Source organism: Varanus komodoensis, unplaced genomic scaffold (genome assembly GCF_004798865.1).
Source record: "Varanus komodoensis strain SLA01 unplaced genomic scaffold, ASM479886v1 scaffold30, whole genome shotgun sequence".
NCBI lineage: Eukaryota > Metazoa > Chordata > Lepidosauria > Squamata > Varanidae > Varanus > Varanus komodoensis.
The window spans coordinates 11943910-11958863 of NW_025335762.1; the positions used below are offsets into that span (position 1 = coordinate 11943910).

At 48.2% G+C, this 14954-nt stretch overlaps 1 protein-coding gene across 1 annotated transcript in view; it reads left to right on the top strand.

The window, feature by feature from the left end:
• ESAM (endothelial cell adhesion molecule) overlaps nucleotides 1-8022 on the top strand; it is a 65882-nt gene extending 57860 nt beyond the window's left edge. Inside the window, exons 5-7 of the mRNA XM_044437280.1 lie at nucleotides 437-559; nucleotides 1637-1775; nucleotides 3683-8022. Of these exons, the coding sequence (XP_044293215.1) occupies nucleotides 437-559; nucleotides 1637-1775; nucleotides 3683-4148 (728 nt within the window). The 3' untranslated portion in view covers nucleotides 4149-8022. The remainder of the gene's footprint in view (nucleotides 1-436; nucleotides 560-1636; nucleotides 1776-3682) is intronic.
• Nucleotides 8023-14954: the final 6932 nt, after the last annotated feature.

The following is a 14954-nucleotide window of genomic DNA, read 5'->3' on the forward strand; positions in this document are numbered from 1 at the left end:
TGGTTAACTGGAAGCAGAACTGGAGGCTTCCAAGCTTGTTCTCTCAGCTGCGCAGCATGAAGACATTAACTAGGCAAGGAAGCTTATCTAAGGCTCACTGCAGCTCACTCATGCCAGACTAAACCATGGCTGAGCAAACGTGCTCTGTGTTCCTGACAATGGCATAAGAGCATGAGAAGAGTCCTGCTGGATCGGCCAAGGTCCACCTAGACCAGGGTTCTGTCCACACAGCAGCCAACCAGCTGCCCAAGGGAACCCCTGCATGTGGGACCCAAGTGCTGCCCAGGTTCCCCACCCTCAGCATGCTGCCTCTGATGTTGAAAGTAGCATCGGAGCAAACAGCTGCTGAGAACTTTCTTCTCTTCTGCTTGGGTGAAAAGGCTGGATCCGAGCTGAGATGAGAGCCTTTGTTGTTCATGTATTTGCTCGTTTACAGATTTTGTGAAGGGGACCCTCAGGCTAACGAATCTCACCACAGGTATGTCTGGAACCTACTTCTGCAACGCCACCAGCAAAGCCGGCTATTCCAACTGCACCATCACCCTGGAGGTGAATCCACGTGAGTGCCCTCTTGGGACCACCAGGCGGTCCACTGCAGCCATAACTAAATCTAAATCCAGCCAAACCCCTGCCATACTGGGCAATAACTTGCCTGGAGGAATGAGCCATTGTAGCTTAATCATCGGTCGCCACCCATTGCCAACTTAGATGCAGTGCTTTTCAGTGGAGCCAGGTCACATAGGTTAACATAACAAGAGACTGCTCTGCTTCTAGCTCTGGTGCTGCTTTCTGAGAAGCAGTTCAGAAATTTAAGCAGGCTTTGGAGCACAAAACTAAGACAATAACTGCATATATTTAACAAATTTGGAGGCTTCTTCCTTTTCTGGACAGATCAGACTTTGCTACAGTGCTTCAGTATCTCCTAGGCTTGATTGCTACCGTGCTCTCTACCTGGGGCTGTACTTGAAGACAAAAAGGAAGCTTCAGCTGAGCACTGCCATGCACCTTCCGTTGGATGGTGCGGCTGTATGTGGCCAGCATTGCACTTGTCACAGTGGCTCCCAATTTGCTTTCCAGTCCAGTTTGGGGGTCTGGGCATCCCATACCTGAAGAGCCATCTGTGCCCATCGGAACCCATTCAGCAGGTGAGGTCAAGGTAGCAGGCAATTTTGCCTCTGCCATCTTTCCGCCCAGTAAGAAGAACAGTATCACCTCTGAATCAAGCTTTTACCAGTGGCCACTCTGATGCTGCGGAGCATCCTACCTACCCAGGGTTACAAAAGTGGCTGTTTTGTCTCATTTCCATAAAACTTGGAACACTCTTTTCTTTTTAAGTTGACTTTTGGTTAAGCCTTTCTCTAGTTTGATAGTTAGATGTTACTGACGTTGTTTTTTTCTGAATGTTTTAATTTATTATTGGCTTGATAACTGCTTTGACAACCGGAAAAAGCTGTATATTTTAATATGATGCACAAATAAATACCTATTCAGCTCTTGGTTACTGTGGGTCTCTGGATGAGCGTGGCCCCTCTGAGTGGGCAGTGCTGGGACAGGGCGATTGAATGACTGCTCTGGTTGCAGGATCCCACGGCACACACTCAACATTGTTTTCTCCCTGTTTTGGCTCCTTTTGCAGCATTCAATGCAGCAGTGGTGGCTGGTGCTGTGGTAGGAACCCTCATTGGAATTGGCCTGGTCATCTTGTTTGCGCTTCAGATGTTGGTCTACAGAAAGAAAAAGAAAGACAGCCAAGAGGAAATGGCCAACGAGATCAAGTGAGAATCACTATTCACCCTGAACAACTGGGCCCCGATCTTCCAGGTGTTTCTGGACTTCCCATTCCCATCTGCCCCCGTTAGTGTGGCAATCAGTCAAAGGCGATGGGTGGATGAGAACCTGACAACATCCAGACAGGGCCCCCCATTCCACTCTAAGACAGGGCCAGGCAACCTGGCAGCCTCCAGATGTTTTGCTTACAACTCCCAGAATCCCTCACCACAGGTCATGCTGGATGTGGAATGACAGGTGACGGGATCCAATGACATCTGGATGGCATTTGTTTGCCTCTAATCTAAGGGAAAGTGTTAGGCTGAGGTATCCAAGGAATTGGGCAAGAGGATTATTTTCAACGTGAGGGGAGGGGATCTTTCAAAAAATCAGGGATGGTGGTCCAGTTCCCAGGTCTGAATGCTCAGTCCTGAAGTGTATACAAATAGCAAAGCCCTGAAGTATATAAAAATAACAAAGGCTTTTGAGTATGTGTGAAGTGTCTTTCCATCATCAAAATAGCTATGAATAATCTTGGCATCTTCAAGGTTAGAAGATGATCTTCCATAACGGGCCAAAACTGGAGGACATGATAGTGTTGTGTGTTTTTACCTCATGCCTCGTGGGATAATTAAATGTGACGTTGGATCTAGGCGTACCCATAAATTTTGCATCTACATGAGAACCGAAGTTTGGTTCCAATGCAGGTTTACATCTGGGGAGAAAGCCTTCTTTCCCCGCTCTTCTCCAGACACATGAGCAGAGAAAGTGGATGAAAACCCTGTTTTCAAGCTCTGTTTTCCTCTATGGCTGCTTGAGATTTTTGCTTTTTGGGAAGTCCCATATGCAGGCTAATCTGTGGGTCAGAGCTCTTAGGATGCCTTCTGCAATTCTGCTCACGCCACTCCCGAAAGGATCTGGTACTTCTGCAGAACAAGACTACTGAAATGGTCCAGAGACTGAAGTAACTCCCATGAGGAAAGGCTACAGTGTTTGGGGCTTATTAGATTAGAAATAGTTGTGTGCAAAGGATAGGATAGAGGTGCATCAAGCTGTGCATGGTGTGAAGTACCTTCAAAAGTGAACAAGACACATCTCTCCCTCTGCCTCATGGCACAACAGTCATCCAAGGAAGCTGCCGAGTGCTTCTCCACACAGGCCTTCTTCAGACCGTGGAGCTCACTACCACCAGATGTAGTGCCGGCTTGAAAGGGGACTAAAGGAAAGGGATTTAGATGTCCCAACCCATACAATATTCAAAGGTGCCTGAAAAAGCTTGCTATTATGCCCAGAGCATGGAACATTTTAAGGCAGAAGCAGCACTGGGGAGACAGCTTGCAATGAATTCTAGGAAGGCAAGTGACCTTTAAGCATTTACAGGGGAGCAGACAAATCCAAGGATGAAAGGGCTATTGTGGCTACTAGTCATGATGGCTACCTGCTGTGTCTCGGAACAGCAGCAGTATTCCTCAGAGAAACAGTTCTTGGAGCGGATGAGCAGGATTATGCTCTTCTCCTAATGCCTGGCTAGTGGTCTTCCCAGGGTCATCTGCTGGGCCATATACACCTTTGCTCTGATCCTGCAGGGCTCTCTTTAGAGTAACCTAGTATTCACTCCTTTCTCTTCCAAAGGAGTTTTGGGCAATTTAACCACACTCCAAAATGTACTTAGGGGGCTATTTTGTGCAAGCATGAACCTTTTAAATGCAGATTTTAAAAGGAAATAAAAATGTAAATATATTTAAATGTGCATTTTGAAAGGAGATCTCCACCACCACCACCTCTCTACATCTCTGTCTCACATGGGCTAGTGGAACGAAATGGAGGGTCAGAACACCAGGGTGTGTCAGGCTGGGAATCAATGGATTTGTCCATCCGGACTCATCCTCTCCCTCTTCCTTATCGCCTCCTGCAGGGAAGATGCTGTGGCTCCAAAGACACTCTCCTGGGCAAAAGGTCCTGCTTCAGATGCAGTCTCCAAGAATGGCACTTTGTCGTCGATGAACACGACCCAAGACCACAAACTGTACCTGGCCAAGCCCGCCTCGGACACGGCTTCCATCACCACTGCCACCGGCAGCACGGTGGGCTTCAAGCCCCCCTTCAACAACCCCCGGAGTGGAACGCTCACTCCCACCCCCAGCCTCTCCAGCCAGTCTTTGCCCCTCTACTTCCCACCCGTGGTCAATGGGGTCTATTGCCACCATGCCAACGTGCCAGCCCATAGGAACACCCTCCACAGGACAAATGGGGCTCAGCCCCAGGCCCCCCGGCAGCCAGACCCCCCCGCCCCTCAAGGGCTCACCTCCTCCACTCTTGCCCGGATGGGGGCAGTGCCTGTCATGGTGCCCGCCCAGAGCCAAGCTGGATCGTTGGTGTAAAAGTGTGCTGGTTCTCATGACTCTCCATGGGGCAAGTTGTTCTCCCAAACCTGAGTGAAGCAGAGCCTGGAAAGCCTTGTTCAGCGCTGCCTGCCTGCTTGCCTGCCTTCAGAGTGCCAGCGTGCGTTTTGTGGTATGCCGACAAAGGAACCCTTCCCATTGCATTGCCATAAACGGGACTCCACGGGGGCTTCAGAGACGTTTGTAACCGGAGAAGCTTGTTCGGGATTTGCTCTTCCGCGCAGTGCACAAGTCCAGCCCGTGGACTTGGGAAGCCTCAGAGGCGGAGTTTCATTGAACAAATACCAGCAGATCTCTCTTCTGTCCTTTTCTTTTTCGGAGGTGTCATTTGTCCCGCTTCCCTGACCTTTTTATTTAGTTTTAGAAAAAGCTGGGCTGGGAGTGGCTATCTTTGCTTAGTAGAATGTGTGAGGGGGGAGATCCGAGACCTGCTGGCAGAGTAGGATGGACCCCTGACGCCCCCTGTCCAAGATGACTCCAGGTGCTCAGGAGGAGAAGGCAAAGGCAGGGCACTCCATGGATCTGTACAACTGCAAAGCAGCTGCCATTTCTCAACACTCATTTAAAAACAAACAAACAAATGGATTTCTAGACCACGGGATGGAAGCATTCCCTTGGGAGTGACTTGCCAGAGACTTTCCCTCTCTTTCCCACTTTCCACCCCCTTTTCTTGATCTTCCTCTCTCTCTGCCCCCATCTTCCACTTTCTGCCCCCATCCAGAGGGCGCCAGGGGCTCCAGCTTCCACTGGGCTGCAGTCTAAACTTCTCAGGAGCTATCCATGGTGCTGACCCGCAGGCCAAAAAAATAAAGCTTCAGTGCCATGGATTGCTCCTTTAATATTCAGAGGGAAATCCAGAGTGGAGACACTGGCCTCGAAGGACACTGGAGGCACCAGCCATTGTTGCTGGCACCCTCATCTCTCATCTCTCCCCAGCCCTGCTTGTCTCTCTTTCTACCCAGCAGGCTGCCAGGGGAGAAAGAAAGGTCTGAACTGATTGCTTATAGAGGAGTTTTGAACTTAGGCTAAGGGCTCCATGGAATTAGTCTGAGGGTAGCCTGCAGCTCCTGGACCACAGGTTGGTCAGTCCTGGTCTAGGCCATTAAACCAAGTGAGCGCTGCCTGTGGAATTTGCAAAGGTCAGAGAAGGTTCAGTAGAATTTCCAGAGAGGAGCAGATGGCGCTTCAGTGCCCTCCTTGACTTACTGTCCCTTGCCCACGACTGGCAGGAGCAAAGTGAATGACGTAGAATGAAGGGAATAGATGCAGATCAGCCTAATTGGCATAATGTATGCTGCTCTTTCTTGACTGCAAAATTGGGATTACCCTTGGTGCAGAGATTCTGCAGTGCCGCTTCTGTTCTTAAATAGCTTTTGCAGGAGCAAAACTGTCTGTATCCTGGGACAACATAACTCAGGGGTAGGCACAGCTCAGTACAGTCTGCTATGTAGGATCAGATGGAGAGAAGTCAGCCAGCTACCAGATGAGAGCACAACAGACTCATATGCTGAGTTTTTCCATGAGATGTTAAGAAACAGTTTTTCATCGGGACAGCTCAAATTCATCATGGGAAAGAGACGCTAAATCAAGGAATGCTAATTCTCATTTTTGAACTCCAACTCTGTTTCATACACACAGGTTTAGCTTACATGAAGCAGTGGTGGGAAAGAGTCTACTTTTGCAAGCCCATCAAAATGAAGGGTTTGGACACTCGTCTGTAACTGGAAGGTTTCTTGCCCCACAGGTTAGCACAAACCCTACTGAGCAACCTTCCTCAACTTGGCAGCTTCCAGATATGTTGGACTGCCTGCCTCAAGATTTGGCTGGGGAGAATCGCAGGGGTATCCAACACAACTGGACGCATTTAGTTTGTGGTTGTTGAACAGAGAACAACCATCTGGCAGCCACCCATTCTGCTATTACTACACTGAAAGCTCAGGAGCAGCACCCATATTCCCCACCGTGCCTGGGTGAAACACCAGTTCCTGTTCGGCTGGTATTGGTCATGCACCACTAGAAAGCAATGGCAGGGTGTTCTGTTCCAGGCTGTGCTCACAGTCAGGAGTGAAGGCTCAAACTGAGGGTTAGCTTTACAAGACCTCCAAGTAGAACTCAGGCAAGCCCTTCGCAGAGGCAGACTTAACAGATGCTTCCACAGCAGATGAACCCAGCTAGTCCTAGACTTCGGTAAGGATGCAGCTCAGTCTGCGAACCATTGCCACTTTCTTGGAGAGAAACTTCTTGCATTAAAGGGGCCCTGGCCGTGTTGGCATCTAACAGCATTGTGGAGAGCAAGCGCCATCCAGTCCAGCCTGGAGCCTGAGGATGGCCGTGCAACTTCCCAGATGGGGAGATGATGGCAGAGGGCCGCTTGTGTGCTGGGGCTCCTGGGAAAGGAGGTTGTCCAGGCTCAGTGCTGAGGGGAATTTCCCCCCTGACTGCACCACCTCCGGAGAGTCCGTGGTGTCAACCCCTGAAAGTGGAGAGATTTACCTGGGGGCAGGGCGCAGCGCGGCCGGGGGGTCGGCCAAAGTTGCTATGATTATGTACGCCCTGTGCAAGCACCTGGCCTTTGTCAAAGGCCACTAGTTGCTCAGGAACATGGGGGAGGGGGTGTGGCTGCTACATTCATGTCCCTTGGTGGGCTTCCCATGGCAGCTGCTTGGCCACCAGATGCTGGACTGGATGCACCCTTGGTCTGAAGTCTGATGAGAAGGGACCATGGCTCGTTAGAGGAGTGCGGGGTTTGTGTGTCAAAGGTCTCAGATTCAGTCTTTAGTGCTATCTCCAGGTGGGTGGACAGTGCTCTTGTTTCACCAATGGCAGCATTTAGGGCTTCGAGGTAGACAGGACTGCACTAGATGGACAACTTGTCCCTTCTAGTACAAGGCAGCTTCCTATGTTTCAAGAAAAGTCTTCAATATCTCTGCACCTTTGGTGACCAAAGACCACAATCCTCTCAGTCCTTGGTGGAAAGACAATGGGACTTGCTTTTGAGTAGACTTGTCCCGGAATGCACTGCAAGTAGACCGCTAGGTCCAGTGTCCAAACCGCTGGCAACAGCCGGGTCGTGTCCATGACTGTTCAATAATTGCAAAGATTGTTAAAGCGATTTCTAGCTGGGTTTGAAGATGCATGGGGCCCACACGGCAACCTTTCTTGTTTTGTTGTGAAGACTTTGTCCAAGGCCCCTTGTGCCACTGAGCCTTTTCTGCCTCCCACTCCCCTTAAAAAATCCCACCATGATTTAAACCTTTATGCTCCGGTTTCAAATCCTGCACCTGATTTGGGCTCTGAGAATGGAGATGTTTTGTCTGGCTTGTGTCTTCTGCCCCTTTGTGACCTGCGCAGGAACGGCACCCAAACAGCTTTCCAAGATCCAGGGGTTAAGGCTGGATGCTGCCATGGTGCTTAACCAAATCTTTGCATCTTAACAAGATAGCCCCAGCTTGTGCATCTAACTTGTATGTAACATTGTAGAGTAACCTTTTATCAGAATATCCTAACCATGGATTCTTTCATGGCGCCTTCAGCATTTTAATACATATTGTGCAATTATTATGTTTATTCAATGAACAATTTTCAATATTTTGTTTCTTTTTTCTTTTTGATACACACACACACACACACACACACACACGCACTACATAATTTATACATATAGGTATTAACAGGTCTGTGAATCTGGACTAGAGTCCTTCAACCATTTTCATGCTGGCTATTTTTTTTATTGGCAATCAGATCCTTCTGTTGCATAAGAAGGTAGGAAGACACTGAAATATTTTATGTACAGTTTCAAACTGTATTATTTTTCATAAATGTTCATTAAAATATTTGTTTTTATATTTAAAAAGCCATAGAAAAATGTGTGCTTTTCTTGGGTGCAGCAACTTTATCTTGCCTTTCCATTGAACTGGAATTCAAATGACTTGCAAAAATTAAAGACCATTTCTAAATGAAGATCAAAACCAGATTAAAATATGATATGGATTTTTAAAAAAAAAATGCAGTACTGAACAGATAAAAACCAATTCAATGAACGAAGAAGCATCTGCCTGCAAGTGGCAAATTGTGTATATTGTCAGATGTATTCCAAGCCATTGCTGTTTGACAGGGTGGGTTTCTACAGCCACCTTTTCCTGAAATTACTAGCCTCAGATGTTAAAGGCATTCAGAAAGAAGAGTGTAGTTAAACCCATTGAAGGATTTCTTTAAAGCAAATTTCACCTAGTCCCTGAGAGAAACTAAAGATGGCACAAACAAATGTGTTGGAGGAGGACTTATCACAGCCTGAGTGCCACTACAAAAGCCCCTTGTTTCTGGTCACTTCCCATCCTCGTGCCTAAAGGGGTAGAATACAGAGACAGCTCACAGTACGTCAATATCAGCATTTTTGTTGTTCGGTGGCATCGCTTCATCTCCAACTGATGGCGACTCTGTGTATGAAAGCTCTCAAGATGCCCTCTGTATGAAAGCCTTGCTCATCTCTTGTAAATTCGGAGCCTTCAACTTTCCCTAGCATAATTGTCTTCTCCAAGGAATTTTGCCTCCTCATCATGTGCCAAAGCCTCATTTTTACTTCTGGGGCAAGTTCTGGTTTGACTTTCTGTCAGTCCAGATTATTCACAAAGCTCTCCTCCACACCAAGTTTCGAATGCATCCATTTCCTTCCTATCAGCCTTAGCTGTCCACACCACACGTGGTGATCTGGAGGATCACAGTATCCCAGTGCATGTGTTTTATAAGCTTTCTTCCAGGATAGAATGGCAGTCAGGCCATGCCAAAGTGGTGTCCGTGGTGCCCCAGGACTCTGGCTTGGAGAGCCTGGTCTTTCTTGCTTTCCTTTCCATGTACTGACTGAGCCTTTCCAGCAACTTCTGCCTCTGTGCTGGATCTCTCAGCAGTGTTCTGCAGCCTAGGTCCACCTTCCTCAACCTGGTACCAGCCAACCTTTTGCACTACATCCCATCATCCTTGACCCTTTGGGCAGGGACCATCCACCCAGCGCAGCGGCTGGGACCAAGTGACATCCGGTGGAGTGTGGCCCTGCTGCTCGACATGTGGCTACCTGGCCCCAGCCCCTGACATCATGCAGCCCGTGATTGGCTGGAGGGAGGATCATCCCCACAAATTTTGTTCATCCCCTTTGTTCTGATCCTGCATGTCTCAAATCGTAAGCACCAGAGAGGAGCCTGCAAGGTGTTTGTAAAACACAGTGAGGCTGAGCAAAAGGCCCCAGCCAGCTGAAGTGCAACCTTCCACTTTAATCAGGAATACGAGCTTGCCTACAAATACAAGGAATACTGATTAAATACATGCCATTTCAGCAGCTGGCATGCAATAAAACCCAGCCTATAATCGGTTCCCTCAGTCATTTTCTGACTTCTGCCATGATAATCTGCCACAAGCAACAGCAAACTTGAAAGCCTTGTTAGTGCCTCATTCATTTGTTAGATCAGGGAGGGACAAATCAATTAGTCCAAGGCTGGGGCAAATGGCACCATCACACCTGCAGTCCATGACAGCTTTGCCTTTACATCCGTTGCCCAAGTCATTTCTTGGGTTCTGGGTGGAAGAGCCTGGCTTCTCTCTAGACCAAGCTGATGGCGCTAGGTCCCCTTGAAGTCAGTGGAATAGCTTAATCATGGCTTTGCTTTCAATGAGAACTGTGCAGCTATAGATACAATCCTACACCCCCTGGGGGGAGAACATAGAATGATTTGGACTCCTACCTCTGAGGTCTTTTGCATCTAAAGCCAGGGGTCCCACTAAGCATGAAAAGACCTTGGAGAGAAGATAGAGGGGCACATGGGGAGGAGGGGCAGAAATCAGAAAAGCTGCCAAGATGGGACACCGACTGCCACCACTGCACCTCATTCCATGCATCAGATGTGTGGAAGCCTCTGGTATCAGAGGCATCAAGAATGAGGGGCTTTGGCTGGCCCCCTAATTTAGCCCCATGGGAACTGAGGCTAGAACCACTTAATAAAGGTGTTCTAAGCCGACACCTTAGTCACCTAAGTCGACTTATCACTGTTTGTTCTGGTGGGGATCCAGTTGGTGCTCCTTGCTTCTTTTGGCAGCCTAGTTAATAATTAATCACCCAGTAAGGTTTGATTTCCTTTGCAGTGGGAATAAACACAAGTCTTTTTCTTTAAAAGAAAAAAATCCTAGATACATATCTGTACAACCAGTCCAGAGATGTGCAAATCTGCCAGTTTCTTATCCACATTCAGACCTTTTAAAATTCAAGATTTCTCCATTCTGAATGCAAAGAACCTTGCTAATTTTGATACATTCTTATAAAAAATGAACTCAGTTGAAATTCTCACTCAGTTGCACCAGCCAGAGGCAATAGATGCAGCTACCTGGAGAAGAGCATGATGCACCTGCTTCCCATGTAGCAGGTAAAAATGAAGTTTCAGTCAGAAATAAGGAGGTGGAAGCTCTAATTCAGCACCACAAACATAGCTGAAAATCACAGAAATTCAGACACAGAGGTTTAAAAATAAGCACACTCAAAGATGTGTGCCCAGATGGACAAAACTGACAGTTTTGGATACTTCCACATTTCTTAATTTCTCTATATATCTCTCTCAAGTTATTTTTGTCCTGAACAGAAAACTTTGCAACTTTTTGTGACTTCTTATCAAAACTAGCTGAAGCAAAAGTCATCTCAGTCAATCCACTAAGCCTAAATATATTTGAAGGAGTTGAACACCTAGCTTTTTAAGATGAGTCCATGCAACTGAATTCTTCAGTTTAATAAATGAACACTAAAGAGGTTTGCACACAAGCCTTAAAGCATTTATGTATTTTGTTTTGCTTAACTCTGTATTGTGACTGTGAAAGCTAATTTCAGCCAGAATGCTCATTTGCATTATAAATTCTCCCCCCTCCCCCACGTTCTCCTCTATTGGCATGGATCCGTCACTGAGCTTAAGTTGACATGCCAGCAATATGTAGATGGCACTCAGTGCTGCCTCCAATGAGCCAATGCACGCTGCTTGGACCGGTGTCTGGGAGCAGTCTTGGAACACAGCATCCTGACAAGCTAGCTGGAAGCAAGGTCCCCAACAGATGGAGGCCCTGTGCATTGGGCACCGGAAAACCTCTGCTCTTGGATGCTTTGCGTTTCCTCTCAGGGACCAAGTGCAGAGCTGGGGACACACCTGGGCTCTGTCTCTCTGAGGAAGCTGAGGCGGCAGCAGCGCTTTTTACCAGCTCAGGGTGGCATGCCGGACCTCACCATGCCTGGAGAGGGCAGACTGTCCCAGAGTCCTTCATACTCCAAGCTGGCAGCATGTGGAGTGCCATTGTGTGGTGTGAATGACCACCGGGACAGCAGCGGGGGCTGGATGGTCAGATCATGAGATGCCCACTGGACTGGTTGTCAGTGTTTCTAAGCCCTGTTTTAAGTGTGGTTGTGACCTTCTCACCCTTAAACAGGAGGGCCACAAGTTATCTGAAGGGCTGCCTTTGCCTGTATCGGTGCCCCCACCCTCTGAGGCCACTTGCAGAGGCCCTTCTCACTTGCCCACAGCCCAGGCTGGTGAGTATTAGGGAGATGGCCTCTTTGGTGGTGGCCCCGCAGCTCTGGAATGAGCTTTCATTGGGGTTTTCAGCCCCCTTCTTTGCGAGTTTTTAATAACACAGTTGCACTCTAAAGACCTGTGTGTTTTCACTGGCCTGTTCTTTGTCTCGGGGGCATTGTTTTTATTTCCAAATAGTTTTTTTAGTGAACTTTTCCATACACCTTTGAGGAACTACTTGGACTGCAGGTAGGAGCAAAGATGTCTAAAATAAATCCTTCTGTCTCCTTCTACCCCCTAGTCCTCACACATACCTAGTCAAGTCTCAGCCTTTTATTTTTATCTATAGTTCAAAGGTATATTTTCATGCATGTGGAATTCAGCAGAAATATTGAGGGTAGTTGAGTAATAGCAGGATTTCTCTTTCTTCAAAAGGAAAGAGAAGGAGAAGAAGAAGGAGAAGGAAAAGGAGAAAGGAAACATTATTTGCCCTTCTTTTCCACCTACACCTTTGCAGGACAATTTTCTATTTAAAAAATAATAATTAAAGAATCCACATAAAATGCACCCAAACAACAATTATCCTAAACACGTGCACATGCATACTGCAAATTAAATTCCAAAGACATGCACTATTGGCAATCAAATGTAACAAGGCTGCATTTCAAAAAAAGGCTTGGAAAACAGCACTGTTTGTATTAGGTCCTTAAAAGAAGAGCAAGAAATGAGTGGTTGGCAGATAAGAACATAACAGCACGAGAAGCGCTGTGCCAGGCCAGACCCGGGTCTGCCAGGTCCAGCGTCCTCTTCACACAATGGCCAACTGCCTGCCCACAGGAAACCCACGAAGGGACAGGAGCGCCCCAGCGTCCTCCCGCCCAAGGCCAGGGGCTGGCGTGCGTGCCGCATCGCCTCTGCCACACATGGCCATCAGGACTAGCGGCCATTAATCGCCTTCTCCAAGCCTCTTTGAAAGCCCTCCAAACTGGTGGCCGTTGCTACATCTTGTGGAAGTGAATTTCATAGTTTAACAATGCATTTTACAAAGAAGTCCTGCCTTTTATCTGGCATGAATCGCTCATCAATCAGCTTCAGTGAATGGGCCCAGGTGCTAATACTACGGGGGTGGAGGAGCAAAATGTTTCTTTCTCCCCATTGTCCACACCATGCTGTGCTCCTCTATCACACCTTTCCTTGCTCACCTTTTCTCCAACCAAAACCATCCCAGATGCCAGAACCCTTCCTCACAGGGGAGTTGTTCCAACCCTTTGCTCATGTTCATTGAGCATTTCTGGTTTTAAGAAGGGATGACCTGCTTGAACAGGAGCTTGCAGGAAGTACTGGGTTGTCCCTTCACATCAAAGGAGGCTTCTGCTACCATGTGACTGAGAGCTGCTGTACAACTGTTTGCTTTGGCTCATGTAAAAGATAAAGAACAGCCCTGCTGGGTTTCAGCCGTGTTTCCGCTCTTGCAGTAGACACAACACCTTCCCTCTACAACAATGACCTTCAAGGTGGTCCTTCTGATCTTTCCACTCCCCGGTTTGCCGCTGTTCATCTCACTTTTTGGTGAGTATTTTTGATTTGCAAAATTATGATTCACAAGGGTTAAATCATGATCGTGAATGCAACATGCCAGGTCTTTTCTGTGCCTGTGCCTGTGCTAAAAATTAGGCAGTCCCTGCCCAGCATAGACCTGGTTGGGCACATTGCAGGGACCCAGACCTCAGCAGCGTCCCACTAGCAGGAGCTCTCTGGAGGCCCACCTCTGGGCCACTACAACCCGCCTCTTGTTCTGACCCAGGTCTTGGCAGTGATCAAAACAGAGAGTCATGAACACCACTTCCTTCTTGCTCCCTGGCAATCTCTGTCTGGCAAGCCTGTGAGCAGGCAAGAAGAGGAAGAGGAGTGAGAGCAGGTGTGCCAAGGGAAGTGAGAAAGCAGAGGACAGGGCCCAGGGAGGTTGTCTTGCCCAAGGGCCTCCTCAGACCTAGAGCCAGCACTGTCCTTGTCCCGGGCTCACCATCTGAAAACCGCACGGTAAATTCAGAAGTGAAGGGAAGAGGAAGCAAGTGGGTGAGAAGCATCTCTTTCTGCAGCTGAGGGATGGTAGCCCTCGCCATGCCGGTCTTCCTGAGAGGCAGCCTCCACATAGCCTTGCTCTCTCCTGGCTGGTGGCAGAGAACAGGTGTGTGTCTCTTCAGCTCTTCACTCCAGGGAAAATGTTGAAATGGTAATGAAATCCATATAGCTAGTTTATACATGAATAGAGAATCAAATTACCGTACGCTGGTGGTACACTAAACACAATGTAATAGGCCATGCACCACCCAAAAAAGCTCAGCTGGATGGCACTGTGAGGATGCCATGGAAGTGGAGAAGAATTCCTTCTTTGTCACCCTTACTGCCACAGCATGGGCTCGATAATGAGCTCTAGGTTGCGACTGGTAAGATTCAGCCTGGAATTTCCTCCACTTACACTCTAGTCGTCTCCCAGTCTGCTTCATTGCCTGCAGCTCGGGCGTATACCATGATGCTGAGCAGGCTCCCCATGACAGGAGAGGATGCTTAGGAGTGATCGTGACAATTGCCCTGGTCATTTCCCTATTTCTGCAAATCAACCAGGGTATGAATAGAAGCACCAGCTTTATCAATCAGAAATCTCCCAGAGTCCTTGGGAAACCATCTGGATCCATAAGACTTCAGGGGTGGACCATTTTAATAGGGTCTGTACCCTTGCAGAGGGAGAAACTGACCCAAATTTCAACCCTCACAAGGAAGTGATCTGACCATGACAAAGGGATTAGAGTCAAATTCCTCATTTCTAGATCACCATCTTCTTGTCTCGTTGAGAAAACCAGGTCTAGAGTGTGGCCTCTCTCATGCGTTGGGCCAGTGATATGTTGAGACACCCCCATGGCTGTCATGGCAGCCATGAAGTCCTGAGCCGCCCCAGTCAGAACAGTCTCAGTGTGGAAATTGAATCCCCAGGACCAACATCCTGGGAGTCTTCAACACCAGTCTGAGACAACCTCCGTCAACTCAGGCAGGGAGTCTGATGGGCAGAAGGGTGCACGGTACACCAGCAGACTCGATCTGACTCGATCACTGAGCGCCAGGTGCAAACACTCCAGACCTGGTCTTGAAGGGACAGGGAGCCCTGTGAGGGGGGTTGAATCTTGACAAATTAGGGCCACACCCCCTCCCCTTCCCTTAAGACAGGGTTGGTCCTCACCAGATACCCTGGCAAGCA